Genomic DNA, 27,318 nt, shown 5'->3' with positions numbered 1-27,318 from the left:
CTGAGAACACTTTATTGGGTATTGTGAATTAACAACACCATTTTCATAACTGTAAACATGTTACAGAAATAAATTCAAACAACACAATGATAATGCCGTATAATTAGGGAACACGTCCATTAATTCCATGCACATTACAACAGGACATTTCCATATGTAGTTGATGCAATATTGAACTTGGACAACCTGCCATTTACTGGATACAACTCTAATACTTTTCTAAACTTTATAGTCACAATTTATTTTACACAGTCTTTCTCATCTGTGACATACTGATTGAAACATAAACGAATAAAAGACATATGCAAGGACAGCGTATATTTCAAATGCCAAACAATAGTGTGTACAATAGCATTTCACATGCTATTTTACTTAAAGAACTAGTTTTACATGAGTAAAGTCCATTTTTTTCCCAGTGTCCTTGAGTAGATTTGGTTGCAGGGTTTAATGACTAATATATTTGCGTCACATCTGTATTCATTAGGTTTTGTTCTTTAAGGCATTTACTGAGTGAAAAAATATCATACACTTGTCTTTTTCCCACCAAAAAACAAAAACTGGGTTTTCTAGGTTTTTCTCAGTTGGACAACTATAGCTCATCACAGGGTTTCAGGAGAGCAAAGACAAAGAATCGAAAGTAAACATTATCAGCAGTTCGAGCTTGGAAGCGAGATTACTTTGTTTGGAAGATGGAACCGTATACTGTCATATTTGGAGATACGACACCTCAGTCATCAGCCTCAGTGTTGTTTTGATTCAACAGAACATGCCAGCGTTCGATCTTCTTGTCCTTGTTCTTCAGACATTCATACCAGTGCTTCAGACATTCGCCCTTAGCGGTGATACCAAGCTGGCATCCACCTGTGCGGAAGAGACACACGAAAAGCTTAAAGGAATAGTTGTACTCACCTTCAGGCCTTCACCTTAAAATGTACTCACCTTCAGGCCATCCAAGATGTAGATGAGTTTGTATCTTCATCAAAACAGATTTGGAGAAATGTAGCATTGCATCACTTGCTCAGCAGTGGATCCTCTGCAGTGAATGGGTGCCGTCAGAATGAGAGTCCAAACAGCTGATAAAAACATCACAATAATCCACAAGTAATCCACACCACTCCAGTCCATCAGTTAACATCTTGTGAAATGAAAAGCTGCAGGTTTGTAAGAAACAAATCCATCATTAAGGCTTTTTTTAACTTCAAACTGTTGCTTCTGGCCAAAATACAAGTCCATAATCCATAATAACACTTCCTCCAGTGAAAAGTTCATCCCCTGTTGTCCTCTCAAATCAAAATCCACCTACATATTTGTTTAGAACTGTTGTTTTGGACTGTTTTGGCTTGTAAATGGTGATTGATCTGTGCATATTTCTCTCCTGATTCAGACGAGATGACTGGATAGAGGACTCGTATTTTGGCCAGAAGCACACATTTGAAGTTAAAAACATCTTAATGATGGATTTAACCTGCATAAACACATTTCATTACACCAAATACACAAAATAATGTTATTTTTAGCAACATCACATGACCCCTTAAACCTTCACTTCTACCCAAAATACAAGTCCATAATCCATAATAACACTTCCTCCAGTGAAAAGTTCATCCCCTGTTGTCCTCTCAAATCAAAATCCACCTACATATTTGTTTAGAACTGTTGTTTTGGACTGTTTTGGCTTGTAAATGGTGATTGATCTGTGCATATTTCTCTCCTGATTCAGACGAGATGACTGGATAGAGGACTCGTATTTTGGCCAGAAGCACACATTTGAAGTTAAAAACATCTTAATGATGGATTTGTTTCTTACAAACACGCAGCTTCTGGCTTCACAAGGCGTTAACTGATGGACTGGAGTGGTGTGGATTATTGTGATGTTTTTATCAGCTGTTTGGACTCTCATTCTGACGGCACCCATTCACTGCAGAGCATCCATTGCTGAGCAAGTTTCTCCAAATCTGTTCTGATGAAGATACAAACACATCTACATCTTGGATGGCCTGAAGGTGAGCAAATTTTCATTTTTGGGTGAACTATTCCTTTAAATTGACAATTAATTTTTTTTTTGTGTGTTGTCCAATTTAGCATGTTTTGGGTCTTGGGCTTTATACACATCACAAATATATATATATATATATATATGTGTGTGTGTGTGTGTGTGTGTAGAGAGAGAGAGAGAGAGAGCATATATACATATATATGTGTGACCCTCGAAATTGAGATTTATACATCATCTGAAAGCTGAATAAATAAGCTCTCCGTTGATGTATGGTTTGTATAGTATAGATATTTTTGGCATAAAAGAAAAATCGATAATTTTTACCCATACAATGTATTTTTGGCTATTGCTACAAATATACCCCAAAGACTGGTTTTGTGGTCCAGGGTCACATATATATTTCTCACCTATGAAATCGTTAGATTTTCCCATGTCATAATCCCAGACAGAGATGTCCAAAGTCTTCTTTGCCAGTTCAGCATGCTTGACTTCATAGCTGAACTCCTGAAATCACAAAAAAACCATGACAGGTCCATTTCATAAGATATATTCTAAAAAAAAAACTTCCTTTTATTATAGTGTCAGAGCGTATTAAAGCACTGTCATGGTGTCACGTCAGTGTCGAGTGCGTCAAGATGCTCACTGTTCACTGCAGGTTATAGCGCCACAGACAGAAAGAAGGAGTACCTCATTAAACTCAGGGTTAAGTGTCTTCTTCTTGATCGGAGTTTTATACTTTGCTTTCTTTCCCATGTCAGGCTTCAAGGAACTGAAAAATAGCATGAAAATTCAGAGACACAAAACCCAGCGTGTTAAATGAGCGTAATGACTGTCACAAAACAATTCCACCAAGCAAATTATTCTTCTTACAGAGAACATTTTAATTACACTTTATGAAGTGCTTTTTGGAGCTTTTTATTAGATTGTTGTATACTTGCATCTTTACAAAGGGGTCCGAATAGCCATTCGCGTCCATTGCTGCCAGATGAGCACATCGAACTACACCCACAATCAGACGACTCTGCTGGCTGTTGTAGGTGAGAGAAATCAGGATACGTCCCCTCTCCCCTCCCTCTTCATCGTCCTTCAACTACAAAGCCACACAAAAGATGAGTAAACCCATGTATCTTCTTGTAGACACTAATTAACAGATCAGTCATTTAGCTGAACCATTTAACAAGATGACTTATTATGCACACAGGTGTACAGGTTCAGTTCAACAAGGAGAAACGGAGGTTAAATGCCTTACGCAACAGCACAATGATGATAGTTACCATCCAGAATCTCAAAAGACGATAATGATAATGCTCTCTTGGGAACACAGTGTTGCAAGTATTTATTTTCATATTTAATTCACACAATGTATGATGCAGTTACCTCCTCCTCATAGAGCGCCATGCCACGAGATGCACCTGCGCCAGCAGTACGTCTCACCTGCGTACCAGGTGTTAAACACAGTCAATTCAATACAATGCAAAGTCAAACTGGGTCATTTCTACAGTTTGGATTTTATGTCCCCATGAAACAATACTGCATATTTTACAAGAAATGGTAATCCATTTCTTGTAAAAGCATGCCACATGGTTTCCCATGCATAAATGTACCCCATTCAACACAAATTCATGATTAGTACCTAACCTAAAAATAATCATTTAAAAAAGCACTTGACAAATTCCCATGTCCCCAATCATGTTTTCTTAACTATTTTGAAATAGAAGTAACATATCCTCTGCAGTGAATGGGTGCCGTCAGAATGAGAGTCCAAACAGCTGATAAAAACATCACAAGTAATCCACACCACTCCAGTCCATCAGTTAATGTGACGTGAAAAGCTGCACGTTTGTAAGAAACAAATTTATTATTAAAGCATTTTTTACTTAAAAATGTCGCTTTTGGCCAAAATAAAAGTCTGGTGTTTTCCTCCAGTAAAAAAAAGTCCATCCCCTGTTGTCCTCTCGCATCAAAATCCACCGATGTATTTGTTTAGAACTGTATTGCAACTCGGTTTTCGCTTTTGCTAAACAGTGCTTGAGCTATGCATATTCCTCTCCTGATTCTGACAAGACGGCTTTTCACTGAAGAAACCATTATTATAGATTATGGACTCCATAGTGATTTGAAGTTCATTTGAAGAACATCTTGATGGATTTGATTTTTACAGACACACAGTTTTTCACTTCACAAGACATCATTTTTTATAGCCAGAAGCACCGGTTTGAAATTAAAAACGCCTTAATGATAGATTTGTTTCTTAGAAACACACAGATTTTCACTTCACAAGCCGTTAACTGATGGACTGGAGTGGTGTGGATTATTGTGATGTTTTTATCAGCTGTTTGGACTCTCATTCTGACGGCACCCATTCACTGCAGAGGATCCACTGGTGAGCAAGTGATGGAATGATAAACTCCCCAAAAACAGATTCTGCATTAGCTTAAAACGTTAAAACGCACATTGTATTGTAAAAATGTCAATGGGACAAATTTCCTAGACCACGTGTGAAATATTTGGTCAGGATTATTAGGTTATACTACATTTTCTCCCTCTGATAAGACTAAAAAATAAATTTTTTAACAAACCTGCTAAGTCCAAATAACAAAGTGTAGGAATGACCCCATAACAATAAACTTTCTACAAAACGTTTTACTGTCCCCTTCAGCTTACCGGAATCACTCTCTCAAGACACACATTGTAGGTCTTCTTCTGGTTCAGCTTCAGTTTTTTCAAGACCACCCGCGTCTCGCCGATAAACTCATTATGGCCGAACTTGTCCTCATCACTGACTGAAAGCCTGCCAGGGAACAATGCGGATGCTGACCCTTTCCACTCTGGGAAATGTCACGGCTTTAATTAAGTCCACTGCAAACTATTCTAACCGAATATATCAGTGAGGCTCTCCAAGAATCTTTAAGTTGTAAATGCAATGGAAGAAAATGCAACAGTCAGCTCATTCCATCATGCAAATAACTGAGGAAGGAGAATTGTAAACAATTAGCATTATGTTGCCCATTCATTTACCTCAGTGCATTAAATACAGTAAAGCTGGTTTTACCTGAGAGTCTTTTTCTGCATGTCTTCATTAGTGATGCCATGATAAACAAGGGTCTCGTTCCACACAGGGTTCAAGGTGGTAAGAATCGTCTTTGTTCTTAGCTTGTTAGACTGAGAGATCGACAAAATATCATGTATCCATCACATTCTGAGAGTTTACAATTTCTACAACTACTTGTACAGCTTCATGTTGCAGGTAAATAGCAGTAGGTATGCTTGCATGCACTAATTTTCATCAGTTGGAAAGAATCCAATCTCAATTTTAGATTCTGAAAGTACCGTTTTTAGGAATGCTAAACTTTGCAATCCAATTCACATATTCGTTTACATGTGCATTACATGCATTCAGAATAAAAACGGAGAAAGCCATTGCTATAATGTCATCAGAGCTAACTTGAGTATAATTGTTTATTTCTAAACATATCTAAAAATTAAGTTGATGTATATGTCTGAAGAGCTTTTTAGCAAATATTTAGTAAATATACAGTCTTATCCACTGACCAGTAAGACTAAAAATGTTAATAAAATGTAAAGTATAGCACTGCACATGTGCACAAGCTATATTCTGAATTGAGAAAATTGTCAGATTCAAACTTATACGCGCTTCAATTTTTTTTCCTGTTGATTGAATTATTTCACGTCTACATAACCTCTTCCAATCTGATCGAAATCTCACCCAGATCAAGCTCAGTTGGATTAACTGAGGTGCTTACATGAAGATTTTTCAATCCCATTGAGCCATCAATCTGATTACTAACGGCTTATTTGGTTGCATGTAAACATAGCTAGTGATATTTACCATTAGCAGGATTTCTTTTAAAGACCACTACCTTACTGGCTCCTGGAAGCAAGTGCAGTTTCACATAAGGATCAGCCAGACCATTGGAGTCCATGGGCTTGAGACCCTTCACCAAAGATGGAATAATTGCATGGTTAGCAGTTAAACACATCGAGACGTGATCCTTCAGAAACATTTTTCCAGTGCAAAAATAGATTGCATCAAAACCGCCTGTTCTAGGGAAGAAAGACAATACCTTTGCTTTGATTATATTGCACTGCAGTTCGTTTTTCTCCTCCTCGTAGAGCAGACTGAACTCCAACATGCCCAGAGTGGCTGGAAAGTGGACAAAATCGTGTCAAAGGCATGAATAATCTGACACCGAAGAATAACAGTCTCACTTCAATGCCGTCTTCAAGCACACTTCTGCTGATTTTATGCAATCTGTGATGCAAGACTTGCACGGTAAACCATTTTGTTCTGTGTGGTTCCCATGGGGTACAAACATGTCCATATGTCAGTGCAAATTAGCATCTTACTGGCATCGTCAGAGTCATAGCTGTTGGCGTCCTCTTCATCCTCTGCAGTGGGGGGTGGTGGCTGGCGTGAAGCGGGAACGCTGTTGGCAGCTGGCAAACAAGCGTCGGTCTGCATAGCAGGTGGTGCCCTGGCCTCCGATCGACTCACAGGATCTAGAATTCGTACCAAGTGACATGTGCTCTTATTGCGCTGATTGTGGGGTAGCAAAATGTGCAATTCCTACAGTGTAATACTAAAAACAATTAAGTAAGGAAACACAGTAATCACATCCAGATCGATAACTCCAGATGCATCAACCAACTGTAAGAAGAAGCCATTTAGCTGATGCTTTTAACCGAAGCAATCTGCAGTGTGCTTATTATTGGATCAATCCCACTGGAGCAATCTAAGGTTAAGCGTCTTGATCAAGGGCACAATGGCGACGAATCAAAAGCTTGCGGGATTCAAACCTACAACATTTAGAAGACGTCCACAGAATGTTCCTAAATGTGAACGTTCGTCACTTTCTGAAACATGCACAAAAACAGTTCCTTTATAAATCACAGTCCATCTTAAATTTAAACTCAAAGGGAACAAGCACATCAGCTCCACCTAATGAATTCATGTCAGTGACATATCGCAAAGCAGTTGTTCATTTGCACATATGTGACCCTGGACCACAAAACCCAAAAAAAACAACCGCATCTCGCCGATATAAAAAAAAATAGGGGTCAATTTTTCGAAATTGAGATTTATACATCATCTGAAAGATGAATAAATAAGCTCTCCATTGATGTATATGGTTTGTTAGGATCGGACAATATTTGGCCGAGATACAACTATTTGAAAATCTGGAATCTGAGGGTGCAAAAAAATCTAAATATTGAGAAAATCATCTTTAAAGCTGTTCAAATGAAGTTCTTAGCAATGCATATTACTAATCAAAAATTAAGTTTTAATATATTTACAGTAGGAAATTTACTAAATATCTTAATGGAACATGATCTTTACTTAATATCCTAATGGTTTTTGGCATAAAAGAAAAATCTATAATTTTGACCCATACAATGTATTTTTGGCTATTGCTACAAATATACCCCACGACTTAATCAAAACCAGTCTTAAGCGACTTAAGACTGGTTTTGTGGTCCAGGGTCACATATAACAATATAAATGCATGTTATGATTGTCTATTTATCTTCACATTTCAATAGACAAAGTTGTGTGTGTGTGTGTGTGTGTGTGTGTATATATATATATATATATAAAATTTGGTATAATTTTATATAATTTTGTAAATCTTATTTTTTCCAGGAAATCATATTTTATAATATATTATAATTACTGAATTAATTGCAGTGACGTGATTATCACTAAGCAGTTGCTTATTTGCACATAACATAATATTAAAGGGATAGTTTGCCCCAAAATTAAAATGTTGTCATTATTTACTCACCCTCCACTTATTCCAAACCTGTCTGAGATTCCATCTTCTGCTGAACACAACATATATATAATATATATTTTGAAGAATGCTGGTAACCAGCAGTTGATGGTAGCCATTGACTTCCATGGTATTTTTTTATTTTCATACTATGATGATAGAATTTTCATTTTTTTGATGAACTATCCCATTTATTTCAAGTAATGGAAATGTTTTTTCTTTTTGTTTTTGTTTTATTTAACGATAATAACCCTGGTGTGTCATAACCAAAAGTGGTGTCAGTTATTGCCTTTTTAAATACCTATTTGCTCCTGAATTCTGACATAGAATGAAATCCATGGAATTTAGGATCAAATCCTATCGTATGTGCGTTTTATTAACAAGGCCCCTGAACCACAGTGCAATCAAAGGACACATACACTTTTATAATATTCCCATTCCTGAACCATTACTGCCTATGCTATGTGTATATTACATGAGTTCTCTCACCTTTTTGTATGGGAGTCGTGGAAAAGGTGGACATCGGAGGTTTGGAGCTCATAACCGGTACTTCTCTCTTCACCACAGGTGAGTAAGTTTGTCCTTCCACGGCGACGTCAGACTGAACTGTGCTCCTGCTCATAGACTGTCTACCTCTGTCTTCTTCTAGGGCTCTTTGGGATAAGACAGAATGCTCGCCTCGTTTAGGGGGCATCATTTCTGCTGAGCACGGGAGAAAACGGGAAAATGATACTGCAATCGTAAGCCTCATTTCCTCCTAGTGATATTAAGTGTTATTGAAATGCAGGACACTTACCAGATATCTGCCGCTCTCTGCCGGTGACCTGCATGCTCTCTGAATGGAAATAAAGCAGTTTCTTTCAACCATGATTTATGAAAACCTATTACCCATGCCTAGTGCGAATACATTAAAAAAACCACATGGTACTGAGAATTTGTCATTAGGAATTATTCCAATGCAAAGCAATACTGAAACTGTAGAGTTTACCTCTGTTTTTTGGCCGTGAAGATACTGAAGACTCTCGATCGGTTGATGGATTGGTTGAAGCTGGTGCGCTGGTGGTTCTGAGCTCTCTATTATTAGAGATCGGTAAAGGAGCGGGTAAAATCTGTTGTGGTAAACCTTTGAAAAACCAGGCACCAGACCGTTTCAGCATCTTTGGGAAAGAATAAATGATCATTTGGCAACCATGATGGAGTTTTAGTGCACCGATTTATTCTAATTCGCCACTAATAACATACATTTGTGCTCAGTTTAGCAAACTGTTGCATGTGTGAGTGAATTGTAAGAGTCTGCTAAACTAATTTTGGCCTAAAGCAGACTACAGCCAAAGACGGAAATGTAAATTTCATTTAAGAATCAGCCTTTTTTGCAGATTTGTTTCTCCATCTTTGCTGTTCCACTTTCCAAGCTCCAAGTAATTTGATACGCTTTAAAGTTACAAAAAAGCGAAGCAATTTCAAACCCAATTGAATCTCAGGAGCTACAGCATTAGCTAGAATTCATAGACTCTGAAAAATAGGATGGATTGCTATGCTACCCAGGTAACTGCAAAAACAATGCTGCATTACATGTTACTATGTTTTCTTCTACAGCTCCTGTGAATCTCATCTCAGCCAATTGCCATCCAAATAAGCATCAGCTGGGAGCTGGAATGGCTGGAATATGAAAATGCAGGAACTCAATTCTGCCCTGGTGTTATGAAGTAAAATGTCAGCGACTCAGTGGATTAAACGCAAATGGGATTCGGGTTTCACGATCTTGTTGCATTAAAGAGAGTCACATCTCCTGCTGCTACTGACCCCGTCTGACAACCAAACTAATCGAGACCTACATCGTCAAAAGGATGAATCATCTTATCACAAAGTGTCTGTGAAAGTTGGAGGTGCTGAACTATCCTGTCTATTTATATCTCTGAGAAACACACAGAATAATTATTCTGTGCAGCCAGTGAAGTATTATTTATAATTTTTTTAGGAGTTGATTTAAAAATGTTGTAGAAATGGATTTGTTCAATCAGACATGCACATCGCTGCATACGCATCGCAAAGTCTGCTCAGCCGTCAAAACAAAGGATCTCATCAATGCCAGGTAAGTGCAGATATGCATAAACAAACACTTTTTTTAAAGCACACCCTTTTCCATATCAAGTTTAATGAATAATTCACCCAAACAGGAAATGTCTCTCATGTTGTTTCAAATCAAAATGCTGTCATTTTTTTCATATAGTATGAAAGAACAATTTTGGGATTTTTTTTTTTATATATATATATATATATATATATTTATGCAACTTATTTCCGTAAAATTACAGTTTATAGTGATCACAGTGATAAAAAGCACTAATCCATATGACTTGTGCTTTTCTGATTTTGCATATTCAAATCAGTGCACCATTTTTGGTTACAACATACCAGGATTAATATTGTTAAATAAAACAAAATATAAAAAATATATATATATATATAAAAAAAATAATTACTTAAAAAAAAAAATCTATTTTATAAAATTACATAAAATTGTTGCCAAGGCAACATTTATCACTTTTGTTTAGTTTAAGTACTAAAATAACTAAATAAAATGTAATAAATTCTATATAGACATAATTAAAAAACAACAAAATCACTAAAACTAACTAAAAATAAATTGCCAAAAGAATCTTTAAAAATAAAATCTAATTCAAACTATTAACAAAAACTATAATAGTATGTCTAAAATAACACTGCATCAACATCATCAAACTTGATACAACACGTCAAAAGGCAATTCGAGATTTAAGAGCTGCATAAATAAATAAACGACTTAAATTAGTTTCTCATACAAAGCTGTCATATGACTTCAGAAGACTTGGATTTTAGCGCACATGTCACATGGACTACTTTAATGATGCTTTTATGGCGCTTTTTGGAGCTTGAAAGTCATGGTCACAATGAATTGTCTGAAAAGGATAAGCTGCAAAATTCTCCGTTAGTGTGGAAAGAACATCAAAATGATGACAATTTTAGGTTTTGGCTGAACTATTATTGCTCTAACACAATTCAGATATGCCTCCATGCATCTCACCTCTTTGTGCTCGCTGCAGATTTTGCACAGCCATATTGGACTGGAATGACTGATGCTTTGAACGCCACACTTAGTGCACATGTTCTGTGGGGGTGAAACATAAACAGGCCTCAGGAGGCTGCTCAGATGGCATTAAGTTCCATCACTAAAAACAGCCACACACTAAACATCCCCTCTGGGGTCAATAAACAGTTTATTGATCTTTGGGTCATGCATCGCAAAAGACAGGCATATGCATTGTGACCGTGTCATTATTTTCGATCATGCAGACTGATTGGCTTCCCTCTCAAATGCACACGTGGCTCAGTAATGGGCAGGGCATAATAAAGATAAGTGCATATCGCTCATTCATTTCTGCTTGGCTATTTCTGGACAATCGTTAAGGGAAGAAGTGCTCGGCATGCATTAGAAAATTGCATGAGGTCAAAGGCTTGGCGAATGCATGTCTACCTTTTTACACTCTGCGCACACGACCGCGCTGACGCCCGCCAGGCCGAACTGCTGGCTGCAGAGTAAACAACGCGAGTAGCCGTCACCGCAGGCCGTCCGCTTCATGCTGTCCAGGCGATTTACCAGACGCCTGCGGGACGAAAAACGACCAAGTATAACATCAGCACACTTCCGCCCCTCCAGCAAGTCGTTATTGTAATGTATTGATGTAAAGAACTGTGAGTTAAGACGTTTCGCAAGCAAAGTGCTGAGAAAGAGAGAGAGAGAATGAGAAAGTAGGCAGTTCTTGTCTAGTTAGCACTATACATTTCTTGCAGTACATTCCTCGGCTGGCTCTTGGCTTGTAAAAAAGCTTAAGCACACCCGGTTTCTCAATCACTTGGACAGATGTGCCTGGGCTGAACTGCTCTGCGGAATGAGAGGAAACTGTAAACCGATGATTTTGTCCCTCTGTCACAGGGGTCTCAGGTGTTGGACAGTATTGCTTTTGCTACAGGAGCTACTGAGTCCAGTCCTGTGTGCGATAATGTGATAGCATATGTGACCCGGAGGATAATACGTTTCTATGAAAACCTGTTTGGTCAACCAATGGAAGACAGAGTGTTCGGAAAAAGTTAAATGCGTTTCTTTTCAGAAATTACACAAGTTTCAAGTCAAGTCATTTATTTATACAGTACAGATTGCTTCAAGGCAGCTTCACATTAATAAACAGGAAACTAATAGTGCTAATGTTATCAAATTCAGCAATTATGAAATGAAATCAAGTTTAGCTGTAAAGCAGCTCTATAGAAGACAATAGTGTCATTATTCAACTCAATTTAATTCAATGTTGAATCAGTTCAGTTGAATAACTCTAAATGTTGCAAAGTTGGTGTCATTATTCAGCTTCAAATGCGGTTAAAATTTTGTTCTCATCCAATAGTGTCAGTGCATTAAGTCGATAATATTGCTGAATATTGATTGTATTTCAAACCCCAACTTTTGATATCAACTTTGTTCCAGGTGTCATGCCATATGAGGAATAAAAATGGACACAAATGACACATATAATAGGAGTAGGGAGCTAAAAATAAATCATGTGGACAACATAAAACAAAACCAAACAAGCAAGAAGCTTCAGACATCGGGTCTCTTGTTTGATTGTATTACTCTTTGAAACAGACATTTGGGACAGTTTTTCTTGGACAGAGGAATATTTAATTGCACAGACATTAACAGAGACTTAATGGAGTGCTCTATTATGATTTTCTTTACCAAAAGTATCAACTTCATCTCAGATGTTTCCCCTAAAACGCCTTATGAGGAATAAAAATGGACACAAATTAGACAATTATTGAGACAGAGAACTTAAAAAAAAAACCATGGACAGTGTAAAACAAACGCTAAGAAAGAGGAAAGTCAGCAAAGTCTCCATTTGGTCTCCATTTAATCTTATTGCTATCTACAACAGACAGTTGAGACAATAAAGTTATAATAATTCGTGCTTTTTCTTTCCTACTATGAGCAGAGGAACATTTCATTGCATAAACATGGCTCTTTTTTTATCTGAAGAGACCTAATGGAGCTCTCCATTATGATTTACTTTACCTAAAATATCAAGGTTGTCTCAGTTGTTACTCTTAATATTTCTTGGGACAGATAAAAAGACACAAATGAGTCAATAACTGACATACAGTAGGAGTATAAAGCTACAAAATGAATATGAGGATAGAGATTTCGATCTGAGAAGAATCTGATGAGAAATGTTCACACTGAGATCTCTGACTTTGGCATTGTCAGCCCTTGGTCGTCGTCTTGTGGATAAAGAAAGAAACAAACAAGTGTCTGTGCGTTTCCTCTGTACGCCGTTATTGGTTTGCTTTCGTCAGTTCAGTTTTTTCTCGTGCGCTCATTCGCTAAGCTGACTAGCCAATCGGAGTTCTCTTTCTCGCCGACGAGCTCCGGCACCGATTCGACATGCAGAATCGGCTGAAAAACAGCTGACGGCGTCCGACTAGAGCCGGCGTGGAACTAAAAAAAAGTTCAGACGCTATAAAACCACTCGACATTGGCGACCATCAGCTTGGTGTGTCCTGCGCTTTACTGATATCTCTTCTGAAACTTGTACGGGACCTTTTGTTCATTCTCCATTTAATCTCACTGGTGTCTTTGAGTTTAGCTGTAAATTGAGCTGAATAATGACACTGTTGTCTTCTGTAGAGCTGCTTTTTAGCTGAACTGAATTTGTTTCATAATGGATGGATTTTGCATCATTGACACTGTTATTGAACTGAACTGAATCAACAATGAACTGACCTGAACTAAAAAAAAATGTCTCTTTAGAGCCACTTTACAGCAGGGTTTGAATTTGTCTCATATTTGAAGAAGTTTGCATCATTGATTCTGTTATTTTTCCTGTTTCTTACTATGAATCAGCATTGAAACAATCTGTATTGTATAAAGCGCAACAGAAATAAAGGTGATTGAGCAGAACAACAGCACGACTTCAAGTCAATGTCTCACCCAATCCTCTCTTGCTCCATGGCCTCCATCATCTTGGCTCTCGCCAGCACGCCATTTATAATTTCTTTCTCCTCGTCCGTCAGCTCCTCGATATCAGCGGCGGACTCCATCTGCTTGCCGTACATCTCGCAGCCTGTCCTAAAGCACACAAGCACAATAGTCAATTACACCCAGCGCACAGCCAAACAAATCTGCAGCACCGAATGCTTAAATATATGACCAAAAGCTCCCAGCAGCCCCATTTGTCCGTATGATTACCCAATCACAATCAACCAACAGAGGGGATTTTAGAGGAACACCGTGCTGCACATACGGAGACGCATCGGTCAGGAAATAATTTTCAAAGGTAGAGCAATTACAACAGCTGTTTTGCGCTTTATCTCCAGCGAAAGTAAAATCTGCTCGGTGCCTTTTGACATTAGAGCATGTCATATCATTAATGAGTCGATGCACTGCTCTTTCCGGCGTGTTGGGCAAATTCTATTCCGTCCCCACAGAGACGCTCGAACCGCTGATTGAAAATGTCGAGGTGACGGAGGACATGACTGATTGCCATCTGGGGCTGAAAAGAAGAGGAGGACACGGAGACCGAGTAAAGGGGAAATAGAGGGAGAGTGATGATCAGAAATTACATCACACGCTCACCAGCGCTGTCACTATTCATCTCATCAGCCGTTTCCATAGAAAGCAAGTCTATCACGTATGAACACGCGTCTCCAACGGCCTGCTGGATCTTCGAAGGCTCCACTGAAATGTGCATCAAAAATCAAATGTGTTTGCATTAGCTGCTTGAAAACCCTGCTTGGATTTAAACGGAAATGCTGACGCTGACAAAAACGTCAGCCTTGCACTTGAATGTAAATGCTTGCAATTCTAAACTAAACTATATACAAATAACATTCAATGCAGACAGAGATACGCATTGATGGAACAATAAAGGGAGGCATTTGGATCTACAGCTGAACCAGTATTTACAGGGTTTCTGCAGGTTTTGAAGGTAAATTTAAGCCTTTTAAAGACAGAGCTGCCAGTGGTGTCAGAAAAATTACCTTTTCAAACGGAAAAAGTTTTCACACCCTATTGATATATATTTGTATTTTGTTAGAAAATAAATCAGTCTTCATGTCCACACTTTCCTTCTCAATTAAATATATCTTGATTTAAGGATGTTTAGATGTTTGTATTGGAAAACAAGACAAAAAATGCTAAGGAAGATATTCATTTTTTGCAATGCATGCGACATTTAAGGCCATGACTTTAGGAATTTAAGACCTTCAGCTCTGATTTAAGACTTTTTTAAGGCTCTAATTTGTGGAAGGGTGAATTAAGACCTGCAGAAACCCTTTGTCACAGACTACAATAGATCAAGAGCATGTCTTTCTGGTAGGGTCAGTTGTTGGGGGCAGTGCATCAATGTGCCCTAAATGTCATTTTCTATGCTGGGACATTAAGGACATTGATTGCATTATTGTATTAATGGCTAAAGCGAATTCAATATCAATGAGCCATGAAATCCAGAAAGTCGCATAAAAAGCTAGCACAGCTGCGTAAATCTTTGGGTGAGTTTTATACAAATGCACTAAATCTTCTTACATGAAACTAAACAGTCTTTAAAAAAAACAGCTTGATGCTATGCGAGAATATTTAGTAAAACATCTATATTTTGGTGCTTTAAAGAACCCAGAAATCACTGATCTGAAGCACCTACACTCTTAAAAATAAAGGTTCTTTATTGGAATCAATGGTTCTATAAAGAACATTTAACATCCATGAAATCTTTTCATTCCACAATAGGTTCTTTATGGTGGAAAAAGGTTCTTTAGGTAATTATAATGTTCTTCACACTAAAAAAATGGTTCTTTTAAGAACTGTTCACTGAAAGGTTCCTTAGGGAACCAAAAATGGTTCTTCTGTGGCATCACTGTGAAATCCACCTTTTGGAAGCTTTATTTTTTAAGAGTGTATAACGAAACATCAAGAACATTTATAATCTTCAAATAACTATATGCGCTGTTAAAAGGTTACAGCTTCTTTATTGGCACTGATGATTCCATAAAGAACATTTAACATCCATGCAATGTTTCCATTGGACAAAACATTCTTTATAATGGAAAAAAATTCTTCACACTTAAGAAAAAATGTTCTTTCAAGAACTGTTAACTGAAACCAAAAAATGGTTGTTTATGGCATCATGGTTCTATGAAACCCTTTTCGAAGTGTTTTTTTGTAAGAGTGAAACATCATGAACATTTATAATAATCAAATAACCCATAGAGAGTCTTAAAAATAAAGGTCACCGTCTTCATGGAACCATTGATGCCAATAAAGAACCTTTATTTTTAAGATTGCAAAGAACATTTTAATGATCTAAATAACTTTTTTCCACTAAAGACCCTTTTGTGCGATGGAAAGGTTTTACGGATGTTCTTCATGAAACCATCAATGCCAATAAAGAGCTTGTGCAGCGTAAGAAGAGGGTTCACTGAGGAACCTAAGATGCTGCAAAGAACCACTGAAGAACTACAAGCCAACAGAGCTTCATTAGCAAAGTGATTTCACATATTAAAACCTAAAGCCACATCATTGCGCTCTGGAACCAGATGAGGCATTTGGCACACGATACCGAGTTTGATCAGCGATGTCAGCAATCCTGGATTTGGCAAACGCTGCTTCTTTTCTACACCTTCCTGAGGTTGCCAACATCCTTGCACACATCCACAATCTATAACCTCAGCTGTTCCAGCGCGGCTGATATTATTACCTATAATACACTCTAGTGAGCTATTGTGCTGTGATTTATATATGCCTTGTGGCTTATAGACCCCTAACCACCAGCCGCCCTTAGCAAAAACACCTGCTCTCCTCCATCCCTGCTCCATTTCTTCACAACCTTCCAGAACACAGTATTTAAATACATCTCACTTCAAGCAGAATGCAGGTTAATGAGATGTGGGATAATGAGATGCTGGGATTAATTGGGGCTGTTATTTATCGAGTGGCTGGTAAACAGAGAGATATGCTGGTGTAAACTCATTAAAGCTCGGTCTTTACACAAACCTGTCAGTGTTATCATATCAAAGACGAATTAGTGGACCAAAAGAAGTTTTACGCATGGTTTGCTTAGATGCTTAATCATGTAAAGTGCTGTTGTTTGCGTCTTTTTGTAATTTGAATACATTGTGTGTATATTTGGCAACCCTGGTCCTGTTCAAACTTATTTGCTCTCCCTCATGTTGCTCCAAACGTATTTATTGTTCCTGTAAAATAGGGTTTCCTAAACTTTTTTTAGTCAGCCAAAACCATTCAAATTATCTGTAATATTTATACGATTTTAAGTTAATATTTCAATTATTGAATAACGCATTTGCACGTTCATTTCTTTAATGTCGAATAATACTAAAGTCTTACATAATTGAATAAAATGTTATTAGTAGAAGTATGTTTTAACTCTAATAAAAAAATAAAGAGAAATATATTACGGTTATAAATTACAATTATTATTGCAAATGATAAAAAAGTACCAAAAAAGTTAATACAATAAATAATAATGCGTAATATATGTGCTGTGCTTCACTCAGAAACACCCAGCACATCATAGATTTGATAATTGTACTAAGCTATATCACAATTATCATGCAGCCCCGTTTATTTGTTTTAATTTGACAGTGTTTACATACAGTGTTGCCAAGGCATTTGCTTTCAATTGAAGTACTAAAACAGCTAAATAAATAAATAATAAATACAAATGACGGAAACATAACAAAATTACTAAATACTAAAACTGAAAATGAAAAGAGAAAATAAACTAAATCTTATATGGGTCAAAGACAAAAAAGGGTTTCAGCATAAAAACAATAAGTGTAATATTGCTTTAAATTGTTGTTGTTGTTCCCAAAAAAATTTAAAAGTTTTTTTGTTTAATTTAATTGCAATTTTGTTTTTGTTTTTCTGAGCAAAAATTTATATCATACATTTTTCCCTGATTTACAGAAGAGACCCACTAAAATGTCATTCAGTGTAACAATCTTGTCAGGCATATTTACAACAAAAATCAATTTATGACATATTAAAAGACTAATTACTTTCACCCCAAATACTAATTAGTTTATTAAAATTAAAATGTTAAAAATTTGCCACTATCCTAGGTTTTGCCCATTTGTCAGTAAGAATTTTTTACTCATTTAAAACACAATAAAATTTAATATGCTCCCTTATTCATTTATATATTTTAATATGTACACATCAGAATAAGCATGTGGTTTGAATTTTTACATAAATAATGTGTTACACCGAATGACAATGTAACATTATTTCAATCAAATTTTAACATTGTATCCTCCAACAAACGTATCTGAAACCTTAAAAGTTGACACTTTACTTACATTTAATGTGCTTTCTATGGACATAAAATAACTTTGGAAATTTCTTTTGATGCGGACATCTTAACGTCTTTGACCCATGTATATATATTTTTTAAATATTTGTATGTATATATACTTGTATATAATTTATTTATAAATATTTTATATATAAATCTAAAATTTTTCCTTAATATATACATGTGTGTGTGTTTATATGTACATAATAAATATACACAGTACACACACATATAGTATGTAAACATAAACTTTTATTTTGAATGCGATTAATCGCGATTTAATCGTTTTGCATCCCTAGAAAAAACAATTATAAAACTGGATTGGTTTCCTCAATTACTGTCACCTTTTTCTTTTTTAATAAAAGGTTGGCATCCTTGTGCATTTGTCCTTGCATGAAAGGGGAAAAGTTCTTTGTCCCTGATATACAGTCAGCGTCATGCAAATATATGTCTCGTGTTACTGTCCTGCTCAAACACTGAGACATTCATTGCTGCGTCAGCCATCTGAACTGAACTGTTTGCTGTTAAGTCGCCTACGCAGCAAACTCTCACAAGTTATAAATACGCAGGAAAGCGCCTCTCCTCCATGTTGGGGCCTCATACGCTGCTCAAGAGAATCCAGTTAGCTGCCCTCATTCCAGTCGGGCATGATGCTTACGCTGTGCACGGCGTGGTATTGGTGCGGAGACAGGGTGCGAGGTATACTGTGAGTGTACAAGTACTCGTTGCCCTGCAGGCCGGCAGTCGGAGACTGGATTCCCGCACTTGGACTACATTGGCGGCCCAGTGACTGATGGGACATGGAACCCTGGTACATGGCATGAGTGTCTCCCAGCTGCGGTGAGGCGTGGCCCGCGACGCCGCTTAATCTGGACATGAGGGGTCCTGAGGTGAAGTGAGCTGAGAAGTGCTGGTAGGGCAGTCGCTCCATCTGCTGCATGGTGGTCACCGAGCAGCCGGCGTAAGGTGAGACGCCCGTCCAGGTGTTGCAGCTGATGTCTTCCAGGCTGGGCACAGGCTCGGTGGACTGCGACGCACTGGCGTACATGCACGCCTGCCGCTGACCACTAGGTTTTGCCCATTTGTCAGTAAGAATTTTTTACTCATTTAAAACACAATAAAATTTAATATGCTCCCTTATTCCTTTATATATTTTAATATGTGCACGTCAGAATAAGCATGTTGTTTGAATTTTTACATAAATATTGTGTTACACTGAATGACAATGTAACATTATTTCAACCAAATTTTGACATTTTATCCTCCAAAAACTTATTTGAAACCTTAAAAGTAGACACTTTACTTACATTTAATGTGCTTTCTATGGACATAAAATCACTTTTGTAAATTTCTTTTGATGTGGACATCTTAACATCTTTGACCCATATAAAATATTTTAAAACTATAATAGTATATCAAAGACATTAAAATAACACTGCTTTAAAAAAAAAAAAAAAAAATCACAATGCACACTTGGCATTAAGCTCCAGATGCATTAAGCCGTGTTTCTCATATTGGAGGTGAGGATTCAAATCCAGTTTGACTTTTCACCCTCTTCTCCAAATCATTTCTCATTTTTCATCTCTTTACTTTTAATAAAATGTCCAAAAAACCTATTTACAAAATGTACATTGACTGCTCTGCGAACATATCCAATAAATCAGGTGTTAAGAAGCTTTCAGGAAAGCAAAGGTGCGTTCAGCAAGCGGCTCCGGAATACAGCGATGCCAGGTTTGCCTCGCCACGCAGCCAAGAGAAAAACCCATGTCACTTGGAATTCATCAGCAGCCGCCGAGCGGGAGAAGCGTCACTAGCCCACGGAAAAACACTCCACAAATTGAAGCGAAGTAAAAAGAAACTAAGGCGTTTTAGCTTCACAATACAATGTGCTCCTCTAAGGGGTTTTACAGCACATGTGCAAGTGTGTGTCTGTGTGCATGTCCACTGCAAAAGGCCCAGCGACCTGGAAAAATGGATTCTAACGAAGCCAAAAAAACAGGAAACAGAGGTGATAAGATTGTTTAGAAGGAAACAAAAAAGGAAGGCTGTCAATTATCTCAATGTATATCATACAAACCTGCATACACGCCACTTAACCCTATAAAGCCTACTGTATCATATTTGATATGCAAATTTCTAAGGCCTCTAACATGATCAAAACTTTGCTGAACAAAACTTCTGTAGCCTGATAAACGATAGATAGCTCACGTTTTTTAGATTGTAAAAGGCCTTTCAGAATAATTGTGAAAACGTCCACCTTCAGCTCATGTCTTTTTGCTGTGAAATCTGATTTTTATAAAGTAAACATGAGAATAACTTTGATATTGTCAGTAATATTTCAAGATGAACACTTACTGAAGCAACTTTGGTTTATATGATTATCCATACATCTTTTTTTTAATCATGTTTAAATGTGAGTATTACATTTGATCATCAAGCTTTTGAGAAATGTTTATTTGTTCATCTCTCAATCAGCATTGCATTACATGTTTTGATCATAAAACTAAGCTTTTAAGTATCATCTTACTAAGACATTATTGGGAGATAAATAGCGACAACTGATATTTATATAATTTTATGTAAATATCTGCGGAATTTCATCTGTCTTTATGGTAATCTAAATATCAACAACTGCACCAAATTACAAATTTTTGCTCAGTTTGGGCCTCTGAATAAAACTGAGTTTTTAACTCCTTTTTAGTTTTTTTAATACTTAAAATTTCAATAAACTGTTCCATTTCAAATAATTGGATTCCTCCAACTATTATTTCATGTGTCAGATTTTGCAGGGTTAATACTTGATTTATAAAAGCATTTAATGCATGCTCTGCAGCAAGACAAGAAGGATGGTGGTTGCATGGGACATTTCTGATACATCACTACCGTGATGCTGTCACTGAAAGTGCATGCATAAAATTTTAAGAAGCCTTGATACACTGTATCTGACCTACTTAACGTATTCCTGTAACAAACACACGGCCGTTTCTCTTGTCACAGAATGCACACTAACACAACATCAGCATCAGCACACACAAGATCATCCACCTACTCTAGACATCAAGAGCTTCACTGGTAAGAAGTGGCTTACCGGCTTACTGAGAACCCCAACAAGTTTATCCATTTACCACCATTTTGATGGGTCTCCCTTTGAGTTAACGGATGCAGAACAGTGTTAAATCCATGAAGAGCTGAGTGTGGACTGTCAAATAGGGTTACCCTTAATTTTACATGCCTTTGAACACCCAATGAATTCTACAGGAGAGATATTTTCCATGCAGCCCTCAGAAAAGCGAGCAGTGTACCTCAAGGCTCGGTTTCGGGCCCTTTGCAGTTCTGATTAGAGAGGAAAAGGAGAATGTTAATGTCAAGAGAAATCAAAATGGACCCTTTTTACCTTCTTAATCAATGTTTCTGGTCTTATTGTGAACGGTGTAGTGTTGTACTGAAAATATTTAAGCCTACATTTGAGATTTATGTATTTGAATATTTATATTTGCAAGAATATTATAAAAATTCCACCCTTTTGAATTACACAGTTTTAACATAAACTAATAAACTTAATGTGATGCATATTTGTCAGTAATACATAAAGGAACCAGGTCAGATTTCTGTAATAGCACTAATAAAAATGTATTTTAAATATATAATAACCAGGTTTATATATTTATCATCAATAAATAAATCAATTGTTTTAATTTCATACATTTTAACTAACTGAATATAGCTTGTTTCACAGTTAGCCATATTTTTACCATGTTCATACTTTCTATCTGAAATAATCAAATTGTTTTCCAAATGAATTTTTTTTTATATTATTTAAATAAAATCAAATAGATGCAAATAGTTAATAATAAACCATGCCATGATTTTTTGAGTGCAGAAATATTGCCTGTTTTTGTACAGGTTTCATTTATGTATGACTGACAAGTATGCAACACATTAAGTTTATACATTTTTATTAAAACTATGTCCAATCCAATCCTGTTTTCCTCAAAATGTCAACTTGCTCTGCTTTGACTGACGTCACCAGAAACCACAGTCTAATCAATTCCTGATTGGTAAAACCAAATCTTGCCCTGAATGTATTCCTGTATGAATATCTTGTTTGTCACATTATGGAAGGAAAACACTGCAAATGCCATTTCATGTTTTTATGCCTACAATTAATGCACAGGAGCTTTATACCCGGGTGCATGATGGCCATCTGTCTGCAGTAGGAAAGAGCACAGCTGCTTCTTCACTATTTCATTAATGCTATAGCCCACCACGTCTCTTCTTATATGGTGAAGGCAGCGTCCACAGAGGATATACCAAAGGCTTCACCTGACCACTGAGAGAAAACAAGAGCTAGATGCCAGAAATGATGCATCATTATTACTGCAAAAACTAATTTCTTTGCCACCAAACGTGGGTATTATTAACCCTATAAACTACTGTATCATATTTGATATGCACATTTCTAAAGCCTCTAAATGATCAAAACTTGCATTTGTAGCAAGTAAAAGGTCTTTTAGTATAATTGTACAAACGTCCACCTTCAGCTCAAGTGTTTTTGCTGTGAAATCTTTACTGATTTTTATAAAGTAAATGTAAGAATAACTTTGATATTGTTAGTAATATTGCAAGACGAACACTTACTGGACTAAAGCAGCATAGGTTTACTTGATTATCTTACTTTTTTAAAGAAAATCATGTTTTAATGTGAGTCTCAAATATAGGAGCGTTTATTTGTTCATCTCTCAATCATCATTGTATTGCATTGCATTATATATTTTGATCATTTAAATATCATCTTACTAAGTAAGACATATTATTGAAGATATAAAGTGAAAAGAAGTTTCATATCATTTTATGTAAGTATCTGCTATGCGGTTATAAAGATCTCGTTGATTTACATTATAATCTGTCAGAATTTCATCTTACTTTTTGTCCATATAAATATCAGCATCTGCACCAAATTGCATATTTTTGCTCAGTCTGGACCTCTAAATAAAACTGAGATGTTTCACTATTATCAAACTGTTATGAGCCATTAATGCCTGATGTATCAAATATGATGCTCAACAAAAAACACATGCAAGAATTTTTGCCTAAATGTCCAATAAACTGTTCCATTTCAAATAAAATGATTTTTTTGGACTATTATTTCATATGTCAGGATTCACAGGGTTAATACTTATTACTAGTGATCAGTTTAACCATAGAGTACATTTAATTTTCAGCATCTCGTCTTGAGGAAGTGGAAGCTGCCATTAAGTCTTGTAAAGTGTCAACAGCCATGCTCTATAAGCTATGTGTTTTCAGATCGGGTAGCTGAGAGCAAAGAAAGCCACTAATCGCACACACAGCCAGTCAAGCGTTGAGGAATTAGAGAAAGATCTGAGCTGAAAGAATGCTGGAGTTTAGACTATGGCTATATTCAAGAAACCTGGATGGGCCCCAATCGTGACCTATTCTTCAGTGGCGCCCCGAGCCACAAAAACGCACATTTCCAGAGTCTGACTCTGATCAAGGACTCTAAAATGTTGCAAAGCTTTGAAGTGCAAAAGAAAAAGGGTTATTTTTAAACTCAAAAACTTGTAGATGTGTCTGTCAAGCAACATTTATTGCCTCTGAATGCCGTCAGATCCCCATCTCGCACACAAAAGCACGGCCCAGTAAAAAAAAAAAACTCACCTTCCCATTACATAACGCACACTCATCAGCAGCCTTTTGAGGATGTTGTTCAAAAGCCCTCAGAGCTGTTCACAACTATTTGATGAGCTGTCTCATTCGAAGCTAAGCAGATTTGAAACCATGCAACTAAAACCCAATGAACTTGATGTGAAATTTATCAAAACATCCAGAAAGACATTCAAGCCAGCAGACCAAACTCCACCAAAGAAGAGTGCCACTAACTCAAAATCAGTTCCAATCACGCCACATTAATTGCACAACATGCATGAATGTCTCTGCCATCTGTGTTGCTTTCTATTTGCAATGCATATGTCTAATAATAGAGCTGATCCACGACCAGTCTAAACAGCTTTTACAGACATGCATAACAATCATAAAGCTCCTCCTGACCCAATGCATTCACCTAAATGCTTGAAATGCAATGAAATGCAAGGCCTCTCTGCACATTATGATCATTCAATATCTGAATATCTGAGTTGCATTTTAAGAGTTGATGCAAGCTGTCAGTGATGTGAAGCCACTCACCGCTCTCCTCCTGCGCTCAGCAGCAGCACAGATGAAGATGTGCGTCTCTCTTCGGGTAGCTGAGAGCAAAGAAAGCCACTAATCGCACACACAGCCAGTCAAGCGTTGAGGAATTAGAGAAAGATCTGAGCTGAAAGAATGCTGGAGTTTAGACTATGGCTATATTCAAGAAACCTGGATGGGCCCCAATCGTGACCTATTCTTCAGTGGCGCCCCGAGCCACAAAAACGCACATTTCCAGAGTCTGACTCTGATCAAGGACTCTAAAATGTTGCAAAGCTTTGAAGTGCAAAAGAAAAAGGGTTATTTTTAAACTCAAAAACTTGTAGATGTGTCTGTCAAGCAACATTTATTGCCTCTGAATGCCGTCAGATCCCCATCTCGCACACAAAAGCACGGCCCAGTAAAAAAAAAAAACTCACCTTCCCATTACATAACGCACACTCATCAGCAGCCTTTTGAGGATGTTGTTCAAAAGCCCTCAGAGCTGTTCACAACTATTTGATGAGCTGTCTCATTCGAAGCTAAGCAGATTTGAAACCATGCAACTAAAACCCAATGAACTTGATGTGAAATTTATCAAAACATCCAGAAAGACATTCAAGCCAGCAGACCAAACTCCACCAAAGAAGAGTGCCACTAACTCAAAATCAGTTCCAATCACGCCACATTAATTGCACAACATGCATGAATGTCTCTGCCATCTGTGTTGCTTTCTATTTGCAATGCATATGTCTAATAATAGAGCTGATCCACGACCAGTCTAAACAGCTTTTACAGACATGCATAACAATCATAAAGCTCCTCCTGACCCAATGCATTCACCTAAATGCTTGAAATGCAATGAAATGCAAGGCCTCTCTGCACATTATGATCATTCAATATCTGAATATCTGAGTTGCATTTTAAGAGTTGATGCAAGCTGTCAGTGATGTGAAGCCACTCACCGCTCTCCTCCTGCGCTCAGCAGCAGCACAGATGAAGATGTGCGTCTCTCTGTCTTTCTTTCTCCTCCACAGTGATGCAGGAATGATGCTTTAATACTGTCTTTAGGGAGAAGAAAAGCCAAACCCCCAGCCCCTCCTGTCTGACCGAGCTGTGCCGCCATCCAATGAGAAAGAAACAGCACAATTCATTTACACCACACATACCTGAAGAAGAAGATGATGATGATGATGGTGGTGTCAACAATTTTTTTTATATCCACCCCTTCTGCCCCGCGTTTCTTCCTGTAGGCCTGTATATCATAACTCATTTTGCATTATTGCTGTTATTTACACACACACACACATATATAGCAATAATCTTTTATATATCTTGTTATCCAGTTTGGATTTCTCACGTGAACTCTTTTCTTTAGTAATCACCATCTTTCAGCACGGCTCATTACTTTTAAAAGGTCACATTCGAAATGACCAATTATGCTGTAATTTGTTATAATTATAAATACTGAGCAAAATTACAGTCTTCAGTGACCGTGTGACCTCATGTGATTCTACTGCCCCCTTGTGATTGTTTTTGAAGCAAATTACCCTAGAATTACAGCCAAATAATGTCAGAAAGGACACGTGATAAAATTATAACGTGTTGCAATTGTTAACAACTACTAAAACTAATGCTAATCTTTTTTCATTACTTGAAATAAAGCTGAAATAACATAAAATGCTAATATTAGGTTAAAAGCTTAATCTAGAAACTAGATTATAAACTAAAAAAGTTGAAGTTGTACTAAAATTGTTAGAACAAAAACTGAAATAAAATTAATCTAAATAAAATTAAACAAAACAATTAAATATTAATACTAAAAAAAAGAATAGTATAAAAACTAAGGAAAATGTCAAAAGCACATTAAAAAAATACTAAAACAAAGCAAATAAAAAATGACTAAAAATAAAATGAAAAATATATTTTTTAATAAAATTACAAAAGCACCTTTGAAAATTACTAAAACTGAAACAATTCTAAACTATAAATTTAACTAATAATAATAATTTTAATAATTGTAATATTTTTAAAATAATTTTATTAATATTTTGAATCAGTGTTTTATTTTTATATTTCCATATTATTTTTAACGTTTTAGTAATATTGGTGTTTTTGTCATTAGAAGTAGGTTTATATGTATATATAGTATATATATATATATATGTATATGTATGTATGTATGTTTGTGTGTGTGTGTGTGTCTATATAGCTTTTATTCATTTTTTTTTTAATACATAAAGTTAAACTAATTTAAAATGAGAAATGTTCAAAATTAGAAAACTAGCTGAAATGTTATACTTTATTTCAGTAATTGTTTTTTTATTTCACGTAAAGGTTTTAGTTTTAGTTAACTATATAACCCATGGCTAATTCAAAATATGAATAAATAGTATAACATTAAATAAATAATAATAATAATGAAATGATACTGCATCACATATACTGAAAGTGTGATCATTTGTGACTGTAACTTGCCTGTTGCTGTTTAAAACATGTCCATTGTAGTTCGGGTTCCTCTCAACATGACAGTCGCTCTGTAATACTTTCATTCAGGTGCTGATCTCAGGTCAGAGATCCTGCTGTACAGGGGTCAAATGAAATGAAAGTGAAATGAGAAAATGCTTCACATGAAAGCATCTCGAGAGACACATGAGACACATCGCTGAACAGGAGGAGAGTGAAGACACAGACTGAACAAGAGACAGAGTGATCCGCCTGCTGTCTGACTCTTGACTACTGCTGTTCCCAATTATGATTCATTTCATTTCATTGTCATTTACACACTCTAAAAAATGCTGGGTTAAATACAACCCAGTGCTGGGTAAAATATGGACAAACCCAGCAATTGGGTTGTTTTGACCCAGCGGTTGGGTTACTACCCAGAAGGTTGGGTTAAACATTTAACCCAACCGCTGGGTCAAAACAGCCCAATTGCTGGGTTTGTCCCTAT

General features: G+C 36.7%; 1 protein-coding gene across 5 annotated transcripts; it reads right to left on the bottom strand.

Moving 5' to 3' along the window:
- LOC107704159 (rabphilin-3A-like) lies at positions 1–25,481 on the bottom strand. Of its 5 annotated transcripts, none has more exons than XM_016507026.1 (17): positions 25,331–25,481; positions 13,805–13,942; positions 11,303–11,432; positions 10,853–10,936; positions 8,777–8,945; positions 8,585–8,623; positions 8,278–8,487; positions 6,365–6,517; positions 6,082–6,161; positions 5,878–5,952; positions 5,049–5,158; positions 4,661–4,787; positions 3,374–3,430; positions 2,935–3,086; positions 2,684–2,765; positions 2,404–2,500; positions 1–861 (listed from the first exon to the last, which is right to left on the bottom strand). In XM_016507026.1, exons 2-17 carry the CDS (start codon positions 13,927–13,929, stop codon positions 728–730), a joined length of 1,824 nt encoding a protein of 607 aa, XP_016362512.1. In that variant the 5' UTR covers positions 13,930–13,942; positions 25,331–25,481; the 3' UTR covers positions 1–727. The 5 variants fall into 5 exon arrangements, with proteins under 5 accessions (XP_016362512.1, XP_016362508.1, XP_016362511.1 ...); XM_016507022.1 differs by having other exon boundaries at positions 8,278–8,490; positions 25,331–25,454; XM_016507025.1 differs by having other exon boundaries at positions 8,278–8,490; positions 13,805–13,937; positions 25,331–25,454.
- Positions 25,482–27,318: the final 1,837 nt, after the last annotated feature.

This window comes from Sinocyclocheilus anshuiensis, unplaced genomic scaffold (assembly GCF_001515605.1).
Source record: "Sinocyclocheilus anshuiensis isolate Anshui unplaced genomic scaffold, SAMN03320099.WGS_v1.1 scaffold690, whole genome shotgun sequence".
NCBI classification, from domain to species: Eukaryota; Metazoa; Chordata; class Actinopteri; order Cypriniformes; family Cyprinidae; genus Sinocyclocheilus; species Sinocyclocheilus anshuiensis.
The sequence above is the reverse complement of the archived record's forward strand: the minus strand, read 5'-3'. Positions and strand labels throughout refer to the sequence as shown.